Source organism: Corvus moneduloides, chromosome 2 (genome assembly GCF_009650955.1).
Source record: "Corvus moneduloides isolate bCorMon1 chromosome 2, bCorMon1.pri, whole genome shotgun sequence".
Classification (NCBI taxonomy): domain Eukaryota; kingdom Metazoa; phylum Chordata; class Aves; order Passeriformes; family Corvidae; genus Corvus; species Corvus moneduloides.
The window spans coordinates 25918364-25937966 of record NC_045477.1 but is presented as its reverse complement, the minus strand read 5'-3'; the positions used below and the strand labels follow the sequence as shown (position 1 = coordinate 25937966).

General features: G+C 44.1%; 2 protein-coding genes across 10 annotated transcripts in view; one reads left to right on the top strand and one right to left on the bottom strand.

The window, feature by feature from the left end:
• Positions 1–999: 999 nt before the first annotated feature.
• LOC116439257 lies at positions 1000–8361 on the bottom strand. Its single transcript, XM_032098540.1, has 4 exons — positions 8012–8361; positions 3878–4321; positions 2176–2317; positions 1000–1114 (listed from the first exon to the last, which is right to left on the bottom strand). The coding sequence occupies exons 1-4, from the start codon at positions 8103–8105 to the stop codon at positions 1105–1107; spliced, it is 690 nt and encodes a 229-aa protein (XP_031954431.1). The 5' UTR covers positions 8106–8361; the 3' UTR covers positions 1000–1104.
• A 2522-nt stretch (positions 8362–10883) lies between these two features.
• GRAMD1C (GRAM domain containing 1C) overlaps positions 10884–19603 on the top strand; it is a 52272-nt gene continuing 43552 nt past the window's right edge. For 3 of the 9 annotated variants that reach the window (XM_032098531.1, XM_032098534.1, XM_032098532.1), the window contains exons 1-2: positions 11347–11649; positions 12355–12483. In XM_032098531.1, the coding sequence (XP_031954422.1) occupies positions 11362–11649; positions 12355–12483 (417 nt within the window). In that variant the 5' untranslated portion in view covers positions 11347–11361. Of the gene's footprint in view, positions 11087–11346; positions 11650–11722; positions 11839–12354; positions 12484–15115; positions 15211–15819; positions 15944–18029; positions 18183–19603 lie in introns of those variants that run through there. The other 6 variants (XM_032098535.1, XM_032098533.1, XM_032098537.1 and 3 more) reach the window with 6 other exon arrangements.

Below are 19603 nucleotides of genomic sequence, written 5' to 3'. Positions count from 1 at the left end.
AATGGCGCCTTTTTTTTTTTGGGCAGGGGTCATAGAATCATAGGGTAGTTTGGGTTGGAAGGAGCCTTTGAAGATCACTTAGCTCCAATCCCCATGCAATGAGCAGGGACACCTTTAACCAGACCAGGTTGCTCAGAGCCCAGTTGTCTTATCCCTCATGCTCCTGCCTCACAGCACTGGGGACACTTCTGAGCTGTGTTCAAGGGTAAGCAGAGTTACACTGAGCTATTGCAGTTGCAAGGTCAGCAAGGGTTTCTCACTTCTGCTTACCAGCAGGCACACCCACACTTTGCAAAAGAATATACACTCCTCACTGCTGCACAGGCTTCAGAGCTGATACGCTGCTCTCTGATACATATGAAAGATGATCTCCTATATAGGCATGGTCACTGACTGCCTGGGAATCAAATATTGTCATGTAAGGAAACGGTGGCTGTGGAGAACATCAGTCATGTCAAGCAAATCTTTCATCTCTGCTTTTTTTTAGAGGGTATTAGAGGCTTATATTCAAACAACACATTTCCTTCTGGCAAGAGAAACCAAAATCCCATTCTTTTAGCCAGGAGTAGCTATGTACAAGTGGGCCTTCTTTGCCTCTTTGTTACAAGTGTTTAGGCTGGAGCAAGCCAAAAGGACAAGAGCTGCTTTCAGAACCAATGCTTTTGATTTCCTCAGGTAGGTGCTAGCACTACATGGGCACTGGGAGCACCTGGGTAGGCTGGGCTCCTTCTGTCTCTGCTGAAGCTCAGCTTACAAACTTCAAGCCACACCTTTAAATAAGAACTAATGGCATGGAAAGACCCAGGGTACCTCATCAGAGTCTAAATTCGGAGATATGTGGCCAGACTAAGTGGAGTTTTGGCAGGTGATAATACAAATTTCTTCACAAAAGGCTGCTTTGCTCCTTGCTGCAGGAGGATGGTGAATATGCCACTGTGGCTGTTAAAGCTGCAGGAAAAAGAAGCTTGCTAACAAAAATTAAAAAGCCGAGTCAACATGTAGAGGCAAAGGCTTTTATTCCATCTAGAGCTCCACTTATGGGGCATCAGAAGTTGTTCCACCTGCAGGCTTCGCATATCCCAGCAACTCCTCTAATGCTGCACCTCAAGCTATGCTGAGCAAGAAGGAAAGGAGAGAGAATGAGTGAGCAACACAGAGTCAGGACAACACAATAAACTCCTCCTAGGCTTTCTGGCAAAAAACGAAGTTGTAAACTCTTAATGTAGACTGTTTGCAGAGGGATGATGCTCTGTGGGCAGCATCAGCCTATAGAAGGGAGTACGCTTCCCAGCAAAGGCTGGAAGATCCTCCCCGGTGAGAGAGGCAGAGCTCCCGGCGTGTCCCGGTCCCCGCCACGCTGTCCATCAGGTGGCGGCAGCGCTCCAGTGAATGGCAAGAGCAGCTCTTCCTTCAGCCCTTCAGGGAGGGGATTTTTTTCATCACGCCGAGCAAGATATTTGGGCGCCAGGAGAAGAGGTGCAAATCACAAGTCTCCTCACTGAACGCAAAAAGTCAGCTGAGCTCGGTTTGAAACGCATACCACATCTTGGATTGCTCAAAATGGGAACTAAACTTGTTTCAAAATGCAGTGTCAGTCTCCTCAAATTAGACCAGTTGACAGAACAGGAAAAAAAGCAGGCAAGCTTTTGGGTACATCAGCCTCTTATTGAGGCATTTCTTTGGCTCATGTGTGGTGAAAATGTCTGGTTTTCCCAACGTTATGAGCTGCTCTAATAGAAGAGAGATCTTTAAATACAGCTTTAAAAATCACACCTCACACACCTAAGCCATTAATAGGCTTTTTGTACACAAGCATTGCAAGAATACAGATGTAAGCATGAAGCTGGCAGGAGGAAGAACCATCCTTCAGCATAAATGTTAAAGAACTGAATCAGTCCTTGGTCTTTGTTAAAAGAAGCTGCAACATCTCACTGAAAAACTCTTGGCTGAAAAGTGGCAATTGAAGAAGATCCTATTATTTTCTTTATAGGTAACTCATTAGGCCCATTGGTGAAGCTCTACCCAATATAAACAAAAAACTATTTGAAAAAGTGATGGAACATAGAGCCAGCTCTGTTAGAGTTTCGTTCACACTGCTTATCTCCTGAACCAGATCCCATGTCTGACCAGAGGTAAGTAAATGTCTAACTCCTCTTTCAGTTAGAACACTGGTACCTTTGGCAAGACTCTTGTCCCATGCAGAGGATGCACTTCCTCAGCTGCGGGGTTAAAACAATGATCAGAACCGCTATGCCTCCAATACCAGCTGCCACAACCCCAATGATTGTTCCAATGGATTCTTCTATTCCAAACAAGCCTGGGGGAGAAAGGAAGGTAGAGAGAGTAACATAAGATATTTTCCAGACAAGTGCATGCAATGCAGCCAGCATGTTTTCTGCAGTGGCTGCAGGGGAACCTGCTTACTGTGATTATGCTGATGTCTTGTCTGACATGAAATCCCTACTAGAGTGTCTTGCACTACAGAGCTACTGATTTTTTTCATTCCTATATAGGAATTCCTAAGCAGCATTCCTAGGCTGCTCTCTGGGGCTTTAGAGACAGGACAGCCTCATCACCCCAGCAATCTCCCTCATCAGCTAGGCACTATGGGATGGCAAAAGAAGCTGCTGCTTGAATTAATGGGACTCAGGCCTGTATGCTTTATTTTTGAAAAGAAAAAAATTACTCTGACAACTTTGAGAAAGCCATCGGTCTCCCTGTCTGCTTCCAAAGGAGACAGCACCAGAGAGCAGACAGAGCTCTGCTGAAGTCCTTTCCTTGACTGGCTGCTCTTGGGACTGTTGCATGGCAGAGATGGCATAGTGCTGAAATTATACATTTCATCATCTCAGGAACACAGAAAGGCAATTATGCTAGCCAGAGTGCAGACATTTCAAGAGTAACCTGTGCTACTGAGACTATGAGATCAAGCCAACAGGAGACCTTATTAGACACACAACCAAGCCCTTGCAGAGGGGCACAGTTTTCTTGCCTTAGTGTTATAGTTTAAACTGAGTAGTTTTATAAAAATTAGTAACTCAGGCTCAAAAGGCCAAAGGTTTAGTGAACCTTGGTGAGATAGAAGATTTGGTAATGAATAAGAGGGAAATGGCACTTGTGTAATTTACTCTTGACACAGAAGGAGGTATTTTTTCTTAATTAGATAATAAGAAAATAACCCTTCTGATGTGCTGACTTTTTGGGACTGGAATCTGTTGAGCCTACAAAAAGGGAAGGTTTGACATTTCCAGCTGATACAGGCATAGCAAGTTACTACTTTACTTAACACAGCTAGTGTGTATCTGTGGGGCTAAGAAAACATAGCATGGCCCTTTAAATGCTACTTTCATTTTGATGTGAATGAAGTTCATCAGAAATTATATAACGATGATATTATATATGATCCTCATGATTATTGTGGGATTACTTACGTCATTCGGAGTTAAGGAATGACTATGCAAGCTAGTGGGTTGGAGAGAAATAACATCAAAAAAAAGAGGTCTAGAGCTATTCCTTGAGATGGTACCTTGTCACCTGTCACAGGGCTTCTGCCAGAGCTGTGAGTACAAGGGGAACTTGTTTGATTGTTTCATTCTTTACAATGAGTTTATTTTTATGGATAATGTTATTCCTTCTTTTTTTGTTGTTGTAAATGCTCCTTCTTATAATAATACCTGTGATTGTTTATAGAGACAAGCTAATGAATTTTAGCTGGCCTTACAAAAATAATGAGAAGTGCTATAGAGCAATTACACTGCATGACACCAGGCCCTTAATGCCAGAGGCTAAACAGGCCAACTTCCCTGTTTCTGCAAATGTGCAGACCAGCTTTGGAGGAAAAACAAGGAGGAAAAAAGTAAATAATTCCAAGTATTACCCAGAGCCCTCCTGATCCTGAGCTTTGTGCCGTCTCCTGTCACCACCTTCCCATCCGGAAGTGTAACCTCACAGAAATAAATACCATGGTCACTGGTTGTCACATTGAGGATAATCAAGGAAACATCCCCTTGGGACAAGTCTCCACTCATGAAGACCCTGGAGTTATTTGGCAACATGGTCACATTCTTTTCTAGCAGGTCCATCTGGCCCTTTTCATCTTCTTTGTACCACTTCACCGTCAGGTCGGTCAGGGAGGGACGCTGCGGACTGTTAAGATGACAGTTCAAGACCACAGTTTCACCCTCTTTGGCTTTCTCCTTGGCTGGCGTTTGAGTCACCAAAAGGTTCCACGGCTCAGGTGTCAACAACAAAGGCTGTGCTGTTACATGAGTTACAGCTGCTGCGTTCTCCCTGTTTGCACCTCTGCCAGTAACTCCTACATCTGTACCAGGGAAGAGAGAGAAGAGGACGGCTGAGGGTGACAGCATGATAAATATGATAAATGTCCCTGCTGCTCCTGACCTCTAACCGGCACAAGGAATGGGTCCTGGAATTAGGACTTGAGGGCAGTCACTGTTATGATGATAGGGATTTTCTTCCTAGGTCCTGCTTAGATTATGTTCTTAGGTCTTTTCCTGAATATCAGCTCCTTTCTACTGCCATCCTAGAGGACGAACAATGCCACTGTCTAATGGCTTTGGGTGAAATTTTGAATCCAGTCAGCCACATTTCCACCTGCAACACTAATCTCTTTCTTCTCACCCCAAAAAGTCTCAGGGCCTGATGTCCCTGCTTCAACTGCTTTTGAGGCAAAGCTAAAAATGCACGTACAGTTATACACCAGCAGTTCTATTCTGGCAAGCGCACTGAATAAGTGCGTAGCTGATGCAACTGCCTGCATCCCAAAACATAATGTGATTCTTAGAATTTCTGACATGCACTTTCATTACAGGACAGGAAATCCTGAAATTATGGGAAGAATCTCCAATACCAGAGACCGAATCCCCAGCAGATCCTATCAGCAGTCTGGGGGACTGAACATCAGCCTTGTGCACGTACTGAGGCTGAGGGTGACAGCTACGCTCTGTGAAGGGACCATTTCCTGCTAACTTTTGTTAGAAAAACATGAACATGTCTGTATTAGATATTTCAACCTGCCTTCTCATACTCAGGTGCTAATCACAGTATCATATGCTTGAGCTAAGAGTAGCGGGAGTGGATCTCATTTCTGGAAACAAGCCTGGGCACAGAAAATGAGAGGAATAGTTGCTGTCTCAAAAAGAGGGAAAAACAAACCTAAAAATAAGCTTTTGCCAAGAAGGAGTTCAGACCAATTTTTGGAAAAGCTTCTTCCGTTGTTTTATTTTCTTCAAGTGAAACAGTCTCCCTTGGAGTTAGTTCGTGTCCTGTCAAGGACTGCAGACCACTCCAGAGTGAAGGTCGTGATTTCCCATTGTCTTGAGTCTTTCATTGCCATGCACAGAGTGAAACGCTATTGTGTGGGTCTGGTAAAACATCACAATGACAATAGATGCTCTCTGCTCAGGGACAAATGTCTCGAGGCAATGGAAAACCAACCCTCTTTATGATCAGTTTGAGACTTACTTGAATGGCTCCTCCAGGCATGCTTGTACACAAAATTCACAGTTGTATTCATAGTTATTATTATTTATGCCTCTTATGGGAGTAGAGGATTTTTGTCAGACAGCAGGGCCCTGTTGTTCTGGGCACCTCAAAAAGGCTGGGGTATAGAGCTTACAGTTTAAATATGAGGCAAGAGATAACTCTCAGATGCAAAAATACAGGAACTGTAAACTGGCCACGAAACTAGGCAGCAACAGAGCATGTGAAAAACCTTATGAGCTGTTTGGTGCTCTGTGCTTTTACCTCCAAGTGAAAATTTTGGCCTTAGAACTGAAACACCAATCCATGGGAATTGGATGACTGAGAATTAGGTACCCAAATACAGTTTTGAATCCAGTTCCCTAAAATTAGTAGTTCGTATTAAAGGCACCAGATGAGATAATATCCTTCCATTCATATGTAATCTTACCAATGAGCCCACTGGAGTTACCTGGGGAAATCTGAGGTCCAGATCTTCCCTGTCCAGTTAGATCCATGTATCGAGGCAGCAGTCATAAAAGTTGAAGTATCTTGACAAGATACTTTGACAAAATACAAAGTATAATCGAAATAACAGACAAAGCTTGACATATTACAATTTTTGTGCATCAAATATTCTGAAGTGATATATTTAGTTATTTATTACAGTGAATTTGAGCAGTTTTATAATAATGCTCTTTTAAAATCTCAGTTTATCAACCATTTTCTCCACGAGATAACTGCTGCTTTAGTTAGCGTGTGCTACTGATACCTTGTTTTCAAGGAATGGCCACAAAATTTCTTCTCTTCTGCAAGTATTCCAGCCTTGACATATGCACCCCTGTGACACAACTGTAATTTTTATTTCTTTTAGTGATGCAAAAGGTATAATTTTTGCACAGACACTTAATGACATAGAGAATGTAACTGAGTAGAAACAATGTGCTTTGACGCCGCTTTTGTTCATCATGAGTTTTATACACTTCTCCTATCATGAAATAACTGGCCTTGTCATCTGTTTTATTCCACATCTTTGGTTCAATACAAATCATGTAATTTAATTAGGAAAACCAAAACAGGAGAGGAGTAAGCTGTCTTGTTTCACCCCAGCTTTCTTTGAGGGTTTCACTGAGAAGGTCACAGCACTACCTCTATTTTTCTCCCTTTGTTTTCTTTCTTTTTCTTTTTTAAGGCTGCAAAACTGGAACATATTAGTTCACTGGTATTCAATTACACAATGCCCTTATCGTTTTGGCATCTGGGAGCATACCATGCCAAATGCTTTGCTGACTCTGCTTCAAAGCTCTTTTTAAGTCAATTGCTTCATTAGCAGAGTGATGTGTAGGTCCCTTGTTATGCGGGTTGTGGGGCTCAAGCCTCATGGAGAGGAATGCAAGGCTTTGTGGTGAAAGCACTTGAGCTAGACAAGGGTACAGAGAAATACAGCATGGATGATCCTGTCTAGACCTGGAAAAACGATTAGATGATCTAATAGGTCATTGTCATATGAAGTCCTTAGTTCACGTCCAATTTTCAGCCACGGGGGAGAAAGCTCTCCGGGACTCCCTGTAATGCGGGAATGTGCTCCACATTTGGCAGTACTAACAGGGCACCTACGAAGCCCTCAGCCTTCCCTTTATGTAATCTGCAGGTTGATACTTTCCCATGTAAGGCCATATCAGACCTGTAAGTGAGAAATACACAAGGCAGGCTAGAGGAGGTGGGGTGACAAAAGGAAAGAATAAAGTAATAGCTGCACTCTCTTCCTGTCCTGGAGCCTCACTGAAGTCTTTGGTGCCTGGAGTAAATCCGAGCAGCCCTGCAAGCTTCTTCTGCCAGCCGCCAACAGCATGGGGGAACCAAAATGGTGTGTGGAGCTCAGTGCAGAATTCTACCTTTCCAGTTCAACCTCCTCTCCTTCATTCACGCTCAGTAGCTGGAGGAGAGGTTGAGAACAAATAGGGCCCAATTTCCAAGCCACAAAAAATCCTCTCCTGCTGAAATTACTGTCTTTCAGATGGTTTTGTTGGCTTTAGAGCTCAGCTTCGCACTCATACCATGCTGGTGCCATGAGGGTGCTTTACAAGCTGTATCCAGCTCCCAGACATCTATGATTAAGTGATCAATTGCTGCACATTGCTACTCTTAATTTATATGACTTTTGCCCTGGGCTAAGGTTGGCTTTCACAAAGGGATATGAATAACTACCTTGTGACAATAACTGGTTGCTAATATATCAGAGAAATAAAATAGAAATGAAACTTCTAGCAATGATGATACACATCTGGGAAAAGGCAGGCAAATACACTCTTTCTGAACATTTATATTAGATAAACACGAACATATCTAACAAGAAAAGTATGTTTTAATGCAATGCACAACACTAAATACAATTTCCCTGCACCCTGAGGAAGCCCTCAATGGAAAGCTACATTACAGAAAAAAAAGAAAAAAAGAAGAGAACCTCTCAAGCTAAGCTCCAAGAACAACCTACATTTCTTCTAATTAAGGAAGGTGGTTTAGTACTCACCCACCACCAAGAAGAAGATGAATGAAGACACTGCAGATCTATAGAATTTCCCAATGTGCTGGCTCATGGTTGCTGAAGTACATGGCCTCACCATCTCTCCCTTTGGTAGTACGGGTAAAAATATGTGTGTATTATAGCAACAGGACCTCACATTCTGCCCAGTGAATGTCACACTTCCTAAAGTTACCACAGCTTCGAGCTCGCAGTGCTCTGCCTGCTCCCTGGATGAGAGCCACGTTTGAAGTGACAACAGTGACTTCCCCTGGGGCTGTTCTGATCTCTCTCTGAGAACATGCCAAAAATGCTCTGAGAGCAGAGGGAAGATAATACATTGTTTTTCACTTTAGGCTTGTATAAACCACAACTTTGGGCCAAGTACAGAATATCCAGATACTCCAAAGGAGACCTCTCTTCTGCTGAGCCCCTCCCGAGTGATGGTGAGAAAACAAAGAGCATTGGCTTAATTTTCTGAACAGGCAGACCCTAATGTACCACAGTATCACCCTAATGCACCACAAAAGGAACTCAGTATCTTTGTGGCTATATGCACATGGTGTTTATAGATGATCTGTATTCCCCAAGGTGTTTTTTTCAGTGCAGAGCAAACCCTTTTTCATCAAAAATCGACTACTTAAACTCTATTTATATTTAAGTACAGCTTGTCTATATGACTCGGGTGGAGGGGAAAACTGCTGGAGAGGGTGGCCTATGTGCAACACCAGCAGGTGTGCTCTGAGTTAGCCTGTGTTTATACAAGGCCCACACAGAGCATGACTTTGTGAGAGGAGCTACAGCAGCTCCGAGCCCCACATGTACCACCCAGCCCTGCCAGCTGTGCTACCCCTGTACCAAGCATGGGCTACTGTCACTATTTGGCTGACACCTCTTCCCTCAACTACAGGATTAGGGATTATGGCACACTTTATCTCAGGATCTTGCATCTCTTTAAAACTCTTCAGGTAATGGAATTGTGCTTGAGTATCCAGTAAAGACTCAATTCCATACCTCTTAGAGCACAATGCAGCTGAGAGAGGCATGACTATTTCTGCTTTTCTTTGCATTTGAAAGCAAAAAGGACCCACACTTGATTTGCAAAACTTGGCTGACCAAATAATGTCAAGGTCCATTCCTGGAGTCACCAGTTGTCACTCTAGCTTTGGTGTGCTGATCCCAAAGCAGTGGAATCAGTGAAAGCAGGATAGGCTAGAGGGAGTACAGTTAAAGGAACCTGGGAGGCAAATTCTTCTCTGAAATGGCTTGGGAGAGCGGGAAGACCTGTGATTACCAGGCAGAAATCATATTAGGAAGGGAACTGGGACCAAGTGCAGAGCAACAGAGCACTTGAGAAGAAAGATGGAAGATGGTGAGGGTCTTCTGAAGGAAGTACTGCCAAAGTGTTAGTGAGCAAACCCAAAATATCCATGAAAGGAAAAAATTAGGAGTCCAAAACGATGAAGAGTTTGAGGAGGAAATAACCAGTAGAGTCAAAGGCATCTGGCAGATCAAGAGGATTTGGGACCGAGTTACCAGTTTTGAGTACTGATTTTGACTGTGTGTAGAGGAGTCAGCGTGCAAAGATGGATCTGAACCAAAGGCCATCCAAACATTGCCTGATTTAAACCCAAGTACTTGGTGTGCTTCAAAAAAACCCTTCAAGTGTGTTGTGATGGACATACCACCACTGTTCCTGCAAATGCTACTTATGTTCATTTCATCCTGAACTAGCAATTCTCTTGTGAATCCTCCATTAAGTAGGTCATGCCTGAGCCAAAGTGCCAGGTCAGCCAGCTTTTAACCGAGGGAATACAAAGGGGGTTAGTGTTGTTGGCAGCCAGCAGTTGAACATGAAGCTTCTCCCACTTGGATAACCCAATATGATTCAGTTTTTGGACAAAAAGAAAAATAAACTGGTACCCTGAGTATTGTTGAAAAAAGCCCTCAAAATTCGAGTTTCAGGTGCAAATCAAGAAAGCAAGGCAAAAAATTAAACAAAATGCACATTCTTTTTTACACTTTATTGTAAATTTTGGAGACTTGCCGTTGCTTGCATTAAAGCTGTCCTGTCTGGGCCAACAGCTGGGAGGGGGTGTCACCCATGGGGACTTCGGGCACCTTTGCTATTGTAGCAGTGAGCAGGTATCACAAGGCCCTGACATGTTCCTTCAGGGAGAGCCTCCACACACTTTCTAGGGAAGAGGTAGAGAGAAAGGGGACAACAGGAGGAAGCACTGTTGTCACAACAGGCTGCTCTACTCCTCCTTCCCTTGGCCATCCATCGCTTTTTCCACCATCTACCAGCCTACTTCTTTGCACCTCACAGGGCTCTTCTTTTTGTGTGAGGTGACCTGAGGGCACAAATCTGCGAGCCATCATACCACTCGGCGCCGCTCACCAGCTTCAAAAACGAAACCCAGGGTTTCCTGCGATGACACTCCCTCTCACTGACTTCCTTTATGTCACCTCATCCTCTGCTCGGCCCGCAGCCAGCTTTCCCCCTCTCCCCCTAGGAGTCCCCCCGGAGCGGCCTCTCGGCGGTGTTTTCCGTCGAATCCCACGAATCCGGGATGTGGGAGCCGTTTTGCTGCCCGGGCGCTGTTTAACCGGCTGCGCTCACGGAGGGCCGCGGGCGCGGGACTCTCCCTCGGGCAGGAGGCAGCGAACGCCGCCCCCCCGCAGCCGCGAGTTTTTTCCTACTACAGCCCTCAAACTTTCCACCGGCGCGCAGGCTTCCCAGTTAACCCTTGTGGAAGGCGCAGAGGGGCTGCCGCGGCCGGACGAGGGGGCAACCGGCGGCGCCGCAGCGCTCCCCGCCCCCCATGACGGCTCCCCCTCCTCAGCAGCAGCAGCGGCGCCGCTCGCCCCTGGCAGCCTCCTCCCGCCGCGGGCCGCCGGCCCCTTTAAATGGCGGCCGCGGCCCCGCCGTGCGCCCCGCGGAGGCAGCCGGCGGGTGCCGCGCCGTCCTCGCCCCCCTCCATGGTAAGCGCCGCGCTCTGCGCTCCCCGCCCGCCCCTCCGGCGGGCTCCGTGCCCCCGGCCGCCGCCCCGCCGTCCCCCGGGCCAGCGGCGGGCCGCGCAGGTAGGTGCGGGGGGCGGCAGCCCCGCTCCTTCCCCGGGGGGCCGCACGGGCGGGCCCCGGACGCGGCGGCGGCGCGGCTCCGCCGGCAGCGCTGGGAATCTCTGCCGTACCCACCCACCTCCCCGAAAGTTTGTGGGGCGAGGCAGGGCCAGAGGCAGGGTGGTCCCTGGGGCTCCCCGATGAGTGGGGGTGGCGAGCGCCCTGCGGGCTCCGTGCAGGGAGGGTCTGGGCTGCCGGGAGACCCAGCGCGGGGGCGGCTGCTGCACCCCGGCGTTATGGTGGGGCGGGAGCGGGCGAGCAGCAACTGGTGGGGATTGCAGCGAGTCCGGGTGTTTGAGTGGAAAAGCCCCCCGGGGGCAGCTCTGCTCTCGCGCCACGTAGCCTGGAGTGTCTGTGCCTTTGCCTCGCCCCGTGTCCCCTCCGCAGCGTGTCCCCAGCCCGGGCCGCAGCCCCGGGGCAGCGCTGGGCGGGGATGCGCGCCCCGGGCCGCCGGGGGTGGCCCAACACCGGCTCGGTTCGGAGTTGGAGTGGAAACGCAGCGTTGCCTCGTCCCGGCGGATGCGGTAGTACAGGCGGGGTTACTGGTTAGGGCCCTGGGCTGGGTTTGTACCGTTTGCTGGGTGGAATGGCACAAGTGACTTTCAGTGGCTCGGTTACCCTTCATAAAGTACAACTGACCTCCAAAGCGAAGAATACTGATAACAAAGGAGACTACTACAGAATTAGAAAACAGTACTGCTTATATCTTCATAGTAAGTGATGTGAGTTAAATTATTTGCCTCTGAAGTGTTCGGCGTGTATTTATATACAACTTACAGTGTAACTAGCAGTAAGTATAAACATTTCATGTATCGATATTATAATAATATGTGTCAGTCCTCTGGTAAAAATGCTACACCTGTATGACCTTTCTCAGGTTCTGAAAGGTCTCACAGATTCCTGAGACGTGCTGCAGGCTAGGCGCTGATGTCTTGTGTTGATGTTATTTCAGTTCCAAGTATCTGCAGCTTCAGTGTACAAGTTGGGGGCTGCAGTGGAAATAAAATACTTTGATAAAAAATGTAAAAGAAATTTAAATATAGTATAGTCTAGGGGAAAAAAAAACCTCCAGTGAGAAAGCTGTCAGTGGGAAGTGTTTCCATACCACTCACCTTGGTGAAGCTACCATGTCAGGTTTCATTTAATATGCAGCTGTTAAGTGGACTAACCATCTTATTTCACCTTTCTCCACCGTTGCTGAATTACATACCTTATTTCTTTGTTCACAGGAAGTTCATGAAGTGGATCATGGTCTTATTAACCAGCTACTTGCTAATTCAGAGGAGACTCTTAGTTCATGCACAGAGAAAATGCAGGGTCCTGCTCAGTATAGCTGGAGTGCTGACTGGAGCTTTTGGGTAATGTGTTTCATCTCTTTTCTAACTTGGTTTCAATTTGTAAATATAATACATGTCTATTTTAATTTACATATGTGTGTATATGTACAAGCTTTATATCCACAATTCTCAAGTTGCTTTGTGGTCATGAATTAGTAAAGTGTTCTCCACCCATGTAGTGAGGCAGGTAATTTTATCATTACCGGCTTACTAAAGCGTAAAGTGAGACTGAGAGGGGGTGAAGTTGTTTATCTGATGTCATGGATCAAGTTAGTGACAGAACTTCTGCCTTCTGTGTCCAGTCCTGTCTCCCAGTCTGGCATGGTTCATTGACCCACCTAGTGTCTCTTATGTCTATAGAAAGACATTTTTGGAGCTCTGATGCTTTTTAAGCATAAGGGCTGAATTTTGATTCTCCTTGGTGGTTCTGAATTGGATTCCTAGTGTCTGTTTTTGTCAAGTAAACACATTTGTTTTCAACAAGAGTAGATAAACTTCCTGTGTTTTCTGTAAAAATGGGATTTGTTAATAAGAAAGGCAGAAAAGGAGGAGTTTAATTTTGTTCCTTTCCAGGAAAATGCCTGACTGAAAGCAGAGTATGTAATAATAAATGCTGATTTCAGTACTTTTCTTTTGGTAGATTTTTTTTTTTACTGCCTTGAGAGAAGGTGAATATATGTATGTGGACTTGGAATATACGTTTTGTTGCTAGTTTGGTGAATGGATTGGTGAATCCCTTTTGTTTGATAGGAAGGAGACCACATGTGCATGGAGCCACAGGCAGGGTGACAGCTGATCTTGTGAGAGACTTCGAGTGCCAGAGCTGTGAGGAGGGGAATCTGACTCAGGTTCTGTATCAGGTGTCCTCAGTACATCTGTGTGCTTAAACTCCTAGGAACATCATCTGGACTACTGTGTCCTTCTCCTGATGAGGTTGTCAGAGTGTTCACTATGCTTAGCAGGTGAAAGATTAAGTAACTAGCAAAGGCCATAAGGAATCCGTAGCAGAGCTGTGAGCAGAAGTGGGGGTGGATCAGATTTCCCAACTCCTTATTTATAAACCTAGCTTGTATGTTTTCATCCCTCCTGTTCACAAGCAGATGTCCTAATGGTCAGGACATCTGGTTTTGCGTCTCAGGCCATATGATAAACACTCTCCAAATGCATGTGTACTCTTAAACTGAGCATCAGTAGTCTGAAACTGATGGAAATGGGACAGGCCTAATAAAATCCCAGCAGGTTGTAGACTTGTGTTACTAGAGTGAGTACTTGTGGTGTTCAGTATTTCCTTCACTATCCCTACAGAGACAAGGATGGTGCAGGGCTGTCCTGCCTGTGCCCAGCTGTGTCTCTGCACTCGAGTGGATAGGAAGTTGTGCTGTGCAGACATTGTAACTGCCAGCTATGCTCTTGTGAGGTAGCAAATTAGATTGTGCAAACTAATGCTTGATGGTTTGTGTACTACCACTACTGCAGCTGGTATTTTGTGTGAGGAATAAACCTGTCAGGTCTCGGTGTCAGGTTGTTGGACCTGCAGTTAACAACTCAGTGTTTCCTTGATAGGCTTGGCAATTGAAAATAAAGTTATTAAAGTATTCTATGTGGAGAATGTAGCTGTGCTTTTGGCTTTGCACTCTCTGGTTTGAGACGTGCTGAAGGCTTGAAGTTTCTTTGAACAGAGCTTTGAGCCTGCACAGTGCAAGATATTGTGTATCGTCCCAGTGCCACTCTGCTTCCTGTAGTAATGCGTGCCTGTAACTTCATGGGAGTGGGATTCTTCAGTGCAGTGGCAGGTGCTGTGTGAGGTGTTTTCCAGTATGATTAAATTATTATCTTCTGTCTAACTTATACTTCAAGACCTTAGTATTTGTTTGATGTTGGTGTTTATCTGGTTCTGCAAATATGACCTTGCAGTTAAAACAAAGTCATTGTATAATACTTCCCTCTTGTAAGATAGTGCTGTGGCTTGAAATGTTGTAGCCTTACAGCCTGTCACTGATTAGTTTTAAAAACCTCTACCAGCCTGGTTATAGGAAGCCATTATTTTCTCAGCCTCAAGGCAACTGAAGTGTAAAGTAGCAGGAACCAGAAAGTCACAAATTCGAGGCAAAAATTAAGATCTTCTATTTAAAATGTTATGTCATTGGCATCTCTTCTTGACAGAAAATGTTTCAATAACTTGCATGGTTGATGATCAGCTGCTGAGTATTAAAAACAAATCATTAAAACTCCCAAAAGTCTGAGTCATAGTAAATGTGTAGGTGATAGCATGGAAGGCAGCCTGTTGCAGTGTGTGAAGCATGTGTCACTGACATTTGATGAAGATGATCTGAGTTTCCTGTGGCAGGTGGGGACTTTTATGCTCATTCCCACTCTTAAGTCAGTAGAATGGAGGGATTGCCACAACAGCAGGACTAGCCTGTGGTAGCAGCCAGGGATCAGCTTTGTTGTCTGGGTTATTTGCTTGGAGAGGCTGCATGTTTCCAACAGCTTAGGTTTGCTCCAAGGGCTCATTTCTTCTGAGGATGATGTACTCTTGTTTTGCTGATGATAGAAACCAAACGTGGATGTTGGAGCCTGACTGGTTTGACTTCAATTTTTCATGGATTGAGTGGGAGTAGGCAGTTGTGCCATGCCTCTGGAAGTCAGGCCAGGTATCATGAATGCTCAGTAGGTGCTGTGAGCACATGTAATTAGCAGCAGGCTAGGGCTGGCAGCCTCTGGGATACAATCTCTCTCCTGGCTATGGTGAGTGGGGAGAAGGAAGGGTAGCAGAGAAATATCAGGGAGGGAAGAAGAATAGCCTATCACTATCCTATGTGAAATTTTTCTTATCTCTTAAAACCCAAACCTTTGGATATCTTTATTGAAAATTTTTGAGAAATAATTAGTTTTCTCTGTTACTGTAAGCAGTTCTTAAAATGATAGTGTTACTAACTGCTGTTTGTAAGGTTGATAGTGTGTCACAGGATGTTTTTTGGTTTGGTCCCACCCCCCCACCTGCAGGTGGACAAAGCTGGACTTCTACAACCTCACTGGAGGAAGAAAAAAGATTGCTTACAAACTTAATCTTGGGGCTTTCTCTCTGTGCTGGAAAGTGTAAAGCTTGTATCTCCATTTGATTAAATAGTCCTAGTTTTGGCAACTGCAAATAGATTATGAAAGGCAAAGATGATTGGAAATTAAGTTATATCTGGAAGCCCTATCTCAGGATTCTGAATTCATCTTTTTATCCTTTTTTATGCCCTTCATACTGAAATATGGTTCAGTTTAATATCTTTGGAAGAAGAAACCTAAAAGCCTTAAGTATTCTACCATAGTGAAGAAGGTAAAGGTGAATGAGAAAACTAATGAAAAGCATCCTTGCATCAAAAGTGAGCCCCTTGTGTCTGGGGACTCTAGTTTACATTAATGAACAGTCAAAGAAAGTTCATGTATGTCTGCAATAAGAAGAATGCCTGTGGAAAAAAAACCCAAAAAAGTAAGTCCTTCCCTTGGAATGAAAAGGTAGGTGGAACGACTGGAAATCAAATGAGCATCTCAGAAAATTACTTGTATTTGGGAGGCTTCGTTAAGCATTTGGAAATGTGAGGTGTCAAGGAGGTGTTGGAAAGAAGATAATAAAAGAGGGCTTAAAAAAAGGCAATTGATTGGAGTGTAATGCCAGTTTAAAGAGTTGGTCAGTGTGGAGGAGTCTGACAATAGAAGCAAATAACTGATACAATGAAAAGTGAAAATAAGCCTTTTACTTTTCATAATAGAAGAGCGAATGAGGTTGCACAAGATTGAGAAAGTATTTTGAATTTTTACACACATGGATTTGGTTTCTACAGGAAAGAACTAATCTGGGAGTATGTGACAATATGTATGGCAAGAATACAGTAAGCATGTGTGACTCAAACCTGCGCAGGAGGGATGCAGATAAGTGTCACAATTTGGAAGAGAGCTTACTGAAGCGCAGTAAATTGGGGTACTTCAAGGCCCAAGACTGGTAGGGTTAAATGAAATATTTCTTGTATCTGTAGTTGTTTGAATCCTCCTTCCACCTTTCTCTGAGGATTCACACCACTCTTGGAATGGCTTGCTGGGCTGGTTGAAGTGGTAATTGTTTTGGGGGTTGATATTTAAGGCCTTGTGACAGTAGCTCTCTCTTATGTTGTATGCTTGGTATGTTGCTTCTTATCTGTGCCTCCAAATGTTTGGGATGTGCAGGAGATACAGCAATTCTCTTGACACTGGAGGAGGATTTTTAGCCTCCTTTTTATTTGGTGGTATGGAGCAGTCTGCTAAAGAGGATGAGAATTGATTGAATTAATTGGGTAGGTCTACAAAGAGAATAAAAGCCTTTAAGCACATTAATGCTGCATTTTGGTGTTTTGTTGGTTGGTTTTTTTGTTTATTTTGTTTTTTTAAAAGTCCTAACTTTAGTACAAATAGCTTTTGCTATAGTTGTAGCACTGGTGTGTTGTTTGTTTACCTACCTGGAATCCAGAAACAGGTGCCTTTTTTCAGCCCTGTGATAGCACTGATTATACAGGAACAGTGTTTTAAGGTGGTAGGAAAAGACAAACTGCAGTTCTAACCAACCCTTGAACATGGGTGGTTAGGCTAAAGGGGTTTTTCTCCCTTCTTTTCATGCTGGGAATGTCTTTATTGCTGTTGGTGCAGCTCCAAACTGAGCACTGGGGTAGATCTGGCTGGCATCAAGTTTTAACCAGTTCTGAACAAAGACTGACGGGGGTGCCCTATTGAAATAAGCTTTTGCCAGCTGCAGCAGTACGTAGTTCTATATAATATAAATTATTAGTACACACATGTAAGTTAGTCTAGAACCTGAAGATCAAGTTTAATAGGTCAGAAAGAAAATACTTCAGATTTGTGTGATTTAATTTTTTTTTTTTCAAGTCACTGGGAGCAAAACCATTAGAAATGCAACATGGTTCAGGAAATCTTCATGGGGTTGGAACAGTGATATCTTTTTAATGAAAGGGAGGTCCCTAAGTTGCAGAATGAGTGCTTTAAAAGTCAACTCCAGGAGATGGGTATAAGATTTTTAAAATATTTCTTGGGTTTTTTTGCCTTGTGGTTCGTTTACAGCTTGTATTTCTGCAAACAGGTAGTGGTGTAGCACTGTGTCTTTCAGGTCTGCTATGGATGAGGCACTTGTATTTAAGAAGAGGGAAAGAAGACAGGAAGATGAAACTGTGCAGGATATGATTGTTTTGTGGTATATGAAGTTATTAGCAGCAGCCAGGAGAAGCTGTTTTGGGGCAATTGTTTGGTCAGTGCCACTTTCCATGGAATTTCAAGTGCAGTATGGCTACTGGCAGGCTTAATGAGATGACCAGAGCAATTTATAGCAAAGCCACAGTCACTCCTACATTACTAACTAGGTAGTGTTGTGGTTTAATATGCTCCTTCAGGTCTTCACTGTAGTCCTGATCGAAAGTATTTATGTATCCTTTTACAAGTTGCTGAAAAGTAAATGGCACCAAGGGGAATTACTACCATGGTGATTGTTTCCTTCATGATGTTGTTTTCTGATCTGTATTTGGGCACTGTTACTAAAATACAGATCAGAGATGCAGATACAGAGAGACAGATTTTACTGGCAGAGTAAGGAGGGCCATGTCCAACTGAGATGTGCCATTCTTTTGCTTCGGTATTTGGCTACTTTGGCATCAAATAATCTTGGTGGGACTTGGCTGCAGGTAAGGAAGGTGAGTTGAGAAGTTATGTCTTGTAGTTTCTGTATTGTATAAGGTGTTTTTCCTCACCCTGAAAGCATCTGGATTTTCCCTGTTTGTTAAATGGATCAAATAAGTCCAAAGACAGGCATTTTGAATTTTTTTGTTTTACTTGGGTAGCCTGCAGTGAAAGATCAGGTGAAAAAACAGATGTTCTTAACCAATAACATTGGCTGCTTGTTTCACACACGTGCTATACAAGCAGCTGTGAGTCAGATGAAACTGCTGTTCAGAAAGGAATGTATTTCGTTATCCAAAAGGAAATAATCTTGATTGAGCTTCTAATTGCCATTGCATCATAATACTTGGTACACTTGTGGCTGTTGAAACCTGGACAACATAGTTACAGGACTCAAAATTAGGCTGGGGAGCAGACAAATTGACTTGAGCTAAAGGGTAACTTCCTGCTGGAGAGTGACAAACTCACTTCAAGTACAGAGTTAAAACAGTAACTGCAGAGTTCATCCAAACCCTTGGTTTATTTGTATTAAGTTTGTTTTAGAAGTTGATGTATCACAGGACTTTGTTGTTCTATTTTGATTTACCTTTTTCTAACTCTTCATGCGGTAGACAAAATTACTAAAATAGAACAAAAAGAATGCTTGAATGCTGCTTTTTTGAAGTCGAGAAAGTAGGTACAGATGCACAACTTTTCCCTAAAATGAGCAGGGCTGTTAAGAGCCTTGTGAATTTGGCTTGTGCTAGTGTCCTGGGGAGGCTGCCTGAGACATTGTCTTTGGTCAGGGGCATTACAGGCATAGTTTTACTACCAGGTTCAAAGATGTTATTGCCAGCTAGGAGGTGTTGATGAGGATGCTGAGTAAATCTGAGATTGGGACATCTTGGCTCTTGGAAGCTAAAAGCACCCTAATTTCTAATTCAGAACTGAGGAAGAATTAGAATTAGTTTGTCAATGAATTAGAATTAGTTTGTCAGTGGAAGCATCCAAATCTCTCGCACTTTTTGTGTAACTGCCATCCAAACTCAGAGGTGCTTGGTGGCAGTTATATAAATTATTATATTTGAAACTGAAATAATCTGCCTTATTGCTAATTGCAGATGTCCACAATCAGGTGTTCAATCAGCTGCAGATGGTGTTATCTTATAAACAGGAAATGCACTTAAAACAGTCTATGCTAATGCTATTTTGGAGACTTGAGTCACACTGGTACCCAGGCTCTGGTACGGCCTTTCTGAGATCACTTTGAATCTTCTTACTGGCTTTCTGATGGAAATAAATTGCCAGTGAGTATTTTTATGTATGGATATGCTTCCCAATATTTTGCTGCTCTTTCAGCACACGGCGATTCCCCGTGATGTATCCTGTCTTTGCTTTGGGAAGGCAGAAGAGTTACCTCGTTTTTCTCGTGAAACCAGTTCCTGCTATTTACATA

Coding starts and splice junctions, on each gene's coding strand:
- LOC116439257 (XM_032098540.1), bottom strand. CDS start 8,105: ATGGTGAGGCCATGTACTTCAGCAACCATGAGCCAGCACATTGGGAAA. Junction 4,322..8,011: donor CATCTTCTTCTTGGTGGTGG/GTGAGTACTAAA, acceptor TCCCTGGTACAG/ATGTAGGAGTTACTGGCAGA. Junction 2,318..3,877: donor CAGGATCAGGAGGGCTCTGG/GTAATACTTGGA, acceptor TTTCTCCCCCAG/GCTTGTTTGGAATAGAAGAA.